This window comes from Penaeus vannamei, chromosome 26 (genome assembly GCF_042767895.1).
Source record: "Penaeus vannamei isolate JL-2024 chromosome 26, ASM4276789v1, whole genome shotgun sequence".
NCBI classification, from domain to species: domain Eukaryota; kingdom Metazoa; phylum Arthropoda; class Malacostraca; order Decapoda; family Penaeidae; genus Penaeus; species Penaeus vannamei.
The window spans coordinates 28,644,515-28,649,514 of NC_091574.1; the positions used below are offsets into that span (position 1 = coordinate 28,644,515).

General features: G+C 37.3%; 1 protein-coding gene across 7 annotated transcripts in view; it reads left to right on the forward strand.

Moving 5' to 3' along the window:
- The window catches only part of LOC113801066 (uncharacterized), a 28,737-nt gene that overhangs the window by 22,315 nt on the left and 1,422 nt on the right, over positions 1-5,000 (forward strand). For all 7 annotated transcript variants that reach the window (XM_027351878.2, XM_070140277.1, XM_070140276.1 and 4 more), the window contains 4 exons: positions 854-1,007; positions 2,596-3,485; positions 3,766-3,979; positions 4,271-4,355. In XM_027351878.2, coding sequence (XP_027207679.2) covers positions 854-1,007; positions 2,596-3,485; positions 3,766-3,979; positions 4,271-4,355 — 1,343 coding nt within the window. The remainder of the gene's footprint in view (positions 1-853; positions 1,008-2,595; positions 3,486-3,765; positions 3,980-4,270; positions 4,356-5,000) is intronic.

Consider the following 5,000-nt stretch of genomic DNA (forward strand, 5'->3'; position numbering starts at 1 on the left):
GTCAGTTACAGGGCAAATGTTTTTACTTTTATGTCTGTCCAATTTCTCGTTTTTTTCTAAATGTTACACGTGTTTGCCCCCGTTTTCTATAAATATTTATTGTGGACAGGAGTTAGTTTGGATGGGAGGGCTGTTTTATGTTTCACTACCTACTATTTTAACCTCATCATATCCTGAGGGTTGTCCATCCTGATTGTACAATTGTAGTAATACATTGCTTTGGAAAGAATGGGAAGGTATGTTGACAGCAGTCTCCGTACTTTACTGGTTACTAAACACGAAGTCGATGTTATTAACGCCAATTGGGAACCGCGGGGGATGGACAGTACAAGTGGTGTTAGGATATTTCCTATGAAGGTTCATCTAGGTCTTCGCAGTGTGCTGCAAAGATATATTCTTACTGAAATGATTTAGTATAAATAAATCTTTTTAGTGCAAAAAAGGCCGCTACTCCAATATTGTCTCCTTGGGATAAAATTCTAAACCGTGCAAATTAAACAAAAAAACAAACAAACATGGGTTACAGATAACTATTTCATGAGTTATTAGCAGATAATATCAGAAATTTGCTGTCGTTGAAATATAAATGAGAAAGATTTTTCACAGGTTGATCAAGTAGTAAATACAACCGAAAGAATTACTAAATGAATAACGGTGAATATTACCTGAAAATTTTATTCTCAACGTGTGTATTCATTCACCGACTCCCTACCCCCCCCCAAAAAAAAAAAAAAAAAAAAAAGAAACTGATAACTCCTATAAAAAAAACCTGGAACAGTTGATTTACTTACAGATACATTTAGATTCTTTCTAAAAAGACACCGGTAATCTTATCTCTCCCCCTTACCCCAAGGTTAAAGAAAAAAGTCGCCCTGAACGGAGCCAGCACAGCCATCAACGAAGACGGGGTGATCGTCACCTGTTACGGCAGAATTTACAAGGTTTATCAGACGGTCCATTACTTCCTTCAGCCGCGGCGGTCGAAGGAGAAGAGGGAACGGTTTCAGGTAAAATCGTGGCTCCGTTTTAGTCATTTTCCTTGGGCTTCGTCGCCATTTTTTTTAAATTTAGTTTGTTATTTTATGTGATTTTTTTCAGATTGTTTCGCTTTTTTGTCAGGGTTTCTATTTCAATTATTTCTTAGGAGGAACAGAAATTATTTATATTTATATTTTTTGTATGATATTTGTATAAATAATTTTTACGCCATCTTTGAGTAGATGTTAGGCTTACATACTTTTATACAAATTTATTTCAGAAATAGATAAACTTTAAAAGCATAGAGATCGAATGTAAATGGAACACAAATAAATGGCTAATTTCTAATGGTGATTCATTCTAAATATATGTGTTTGTTATTTCTAAGGTAGGATTTTCCAAAAAGTGTAACAGTAGAAATAGAAAGTTTCAGCTGCATTTCTTGCTAAATTTAGAAAGAAAACTTCCAATCAGAGTAGATTCGAATAAAACAATTATTAAGTAGCTCTTACTATTTATTTTCTTCGGTTTGGTATCATGCTTTATATTCTTGTTAAGTATTTAATATATCATTACACCACTAGACCTTTCGCCGATACATTTTTGTGTAACGACCACTCATGAAATCTCCCTACTTATAACATAGCTTTTGCAGCCAAGGACATTAGCATAAAATTGTAAATGGTAAATGACTTACAATAAGTTGCAAATTAAACTAACAGCCGAAATTTGTTAAAAAAAACATTTTGGCTTCAGGATCTTCAGGAAGTTCTCCATCATCCCCGGTTTCCGCCTCTCCGTCCTGTAGCAGCTGAATCACTGGCCTCTTTTTGAACGCCGATCGCCCTCTTCATCAGCCGCTTTTCTTTTAAAAAGCTGCTAATTTATATCAGAATCTTCAATACGTCTGTGTAAATGTTTTGGGTTTTGTTATTCATCACCGATGTGACTCAGTAACTGTGAAAAGTCGAAATTAAAGGTGTGCAAATAATTTTCTTCACACCCAGGGTCACATCATTCACGTGTGAAGAGTGCACAGTACATTGATCACCAGAAAAAAAAAACATTTATGTCTTTTTTTTTACCACTAATTTGCCACATATGTATATATATGTATAGGAGAAGCATGGCACGTTCTTAACATACTTTGCCCCAGTTACACACAGAACGACACCTTGGAACGATAACATCTCCCACAGGGCAATCGGTAATGCCTGGCACCGGTTTCCTACCATAGTGATAATGTATTAATAAATGAATGATGAGAGGATGAGAGTGTACTGGCATGGTAAAAGATCTACTGAAAGAATTTGAATAGCAGTCTTGAAGTCAACTGTGATTCCATTTTTAAGTCTAGATGCAGAAGATCGACGCTATTGTTTCTAATAATGCAACTGATAGGACTTAGAATCAAGATAAGTCAGGAAGGCTCAATATGCTAAGCCTGTTTATGGAAACATTGTAGACTCATGTACTGCTGTTTAAGAATTTCCAGTACTGTATTTGAACTTGGGAAATCAGTTGAAGATCGTGTGCACCTCTTCGTCTGAAAACATATATTAGTTGCTTTTAGGGATGTAAATAACATCTTTCACACCTTTCCTTCCCTTCTCACAGAAAGAACATGGTGGACAACGACGAGCCATGCTCAGTGTCTTGATCATGGGCATTGACTCCGTGTCTCGCGCCAACATGCGACGCAACATGCCCAAGACTTTTTACTTCCTTAAAGATCAGCTCGGCGCTCTCGACTTCCAAGCCTTCAACAAAGTGGCCGACAACACCAACCCCAACATGGCCGCTTCACTGATGGGACTCACTGAGAAGGAGTTGACTGAGACCTGTCAGCCGAAGCGTACAAAATTTGACGACTGCCCCCTCATCTGGAAGAATTTCTCTGATGCAGGATATATTACAGTGTATGGAGAAGATGACCCTTATTCAGGATCCTTCCATTACAATAGGTATGGGTTCGTTAAAGAGCCCACCGACTACTACAACCGGCCTTACATGTTAGTTTCTCACTCGTACACAAAACACAATGCAGGGCTGTCCGGAAGCTTTGTACTTTGTTTGGGAGGAGAAAAGAGCATATCTGTTATCCATGATTATTCTCTGGCTATTGCAAATACATTCCGAGACACGCCGTATATTTCCTATTACTGGAACACAGGCATAACACATGACGAAGTGGAATGGGCATCAGCCACTGACCTGCCCTCACTGAAGTATCTGAGAAAACTAAATGAGAGTGGCGTGTTGGACCACACCATACTGTTCTTCATCAGCGACCATGGAATCAGGTTTGGGGACATCAGACTGACCTACGCCGGCCTGCTAGAGGAGAGACTGCCGTACTTCTTTGTGCTGTTTCCCCCATGGTTCAAGGAGAAGTACCCTGAAGCCTGGAAGAACCTCAACACCAACACGCAAAGACTCGTGTCCAACTTTGACTTCTTTGCAACTTTGACAGATATCTTGACTGGTTCATATGGGGGCAGCTCCAGGTAAACTCTTGAGGTTGCTTTCTTAGACTGACTATTTCTGGTTGCATTTCCTATAAGGTCCTTCCATCTGTTACAAATTATGATATGAAACGTCATTAATGATAAAACAAGCAATATGCAATGTTTCGTTATGTAACAGTGAACTACATGACATTCAGATTTGGACTGTGATTTTTAGTTTTACTCGAACTTTGTAATTATTTTTTCTTAATATCTGAAAATATGGTAGAACAACTTCACAAACGGAAAGTGTACTCATTTTTCTGTTTTAAACCCCCAGAACGACACGACACGGCCAGAGTTTGTTTCAGGAGATCCCAATCAACAGGACTTGCGAGGACGCCACCATCCCTGACCACTACTGTTCCTGTGAGCATTCGAGCCAAGTGGAACCCGACGATCCACGGCTTCACGACGCGGCGGAGTACGTGGTGGACCAGCTCAACTTCGGAATGACGGCCTTTCCAGAGTGTATGAAGTTGCATGCTGTGCAGGTAGGAATATCAAAGGAGTGCGCTTTATACGTTTTTCTTTTTTTTTCTTTTTCGTTACCTTTATCAGCAGTTGTTTGTAACGGTTTCAAATATTAAGGGTTTTAATTGTAGTGAGACCAAGAGAGAATGAACTTGGGTTGGGTTAAATCATCTCCTTTTTAGTTACTGATTTTGTAACTATTTTGTAACTATATGAAATATTCTTATTTTTGTTCTGAGTTGAAGAATGAGTGAGAATGAGATAACCGGGTAAGATTTTAAAATAGTCTACATGAAGTCTATCATTGACAGGTGGTCAGAGGACAAATTGGGACGAGTCACAAAGGCACCTTAAAGAACATGCTCACAATCTCTGTTGTTTTCATGACTATGCCAGGTAAGACTGATTTTATGCTAAGCATTGGATGTATATTTTTTACTTAAGCACATCGTAAAATGTTAGCTGCATTGGTAAAATGAAATAAGTTGACAAAGATCAGGGCTCTTATGAGAGTCAAGGGTCTTGTCAAGACTTGAAAGATTCATTGAAGCAATTGAAAAAATACAAAACACAACACTGGTTAATATTTAATTAACATATCTATACATCCATTAAATACTTTTAAAAGCAGACTTTTTATGTAATCTCTCTCTCTCTCTCTCTCTCTCTCTCTCTCTCTCTCTCTCTCTCTCTCTCTCTCTCTCTCTCTCTCTCTCTCTCTCTCTCTCTCTCTCTCTCTCTCTCTCTGTATATATATATATATATATATATATATATATATATATATATATATATGTATATATGTATATATGTATATATGTATATATGTATATATATATATATATATATATATATATATATATATATATATATATATATATATATATATATATATATATATATTTGTAAAGTACATGTGAAGAGGTGTGAGTTCGGACTACACCCAGAATTCAATAGCTAATATTTGCTGGCAGTAACTAGTAAACCGTGTACAGAAAATGTATACGAACCATTTCACTCGTTCTTATGCTCCTAAAAAAC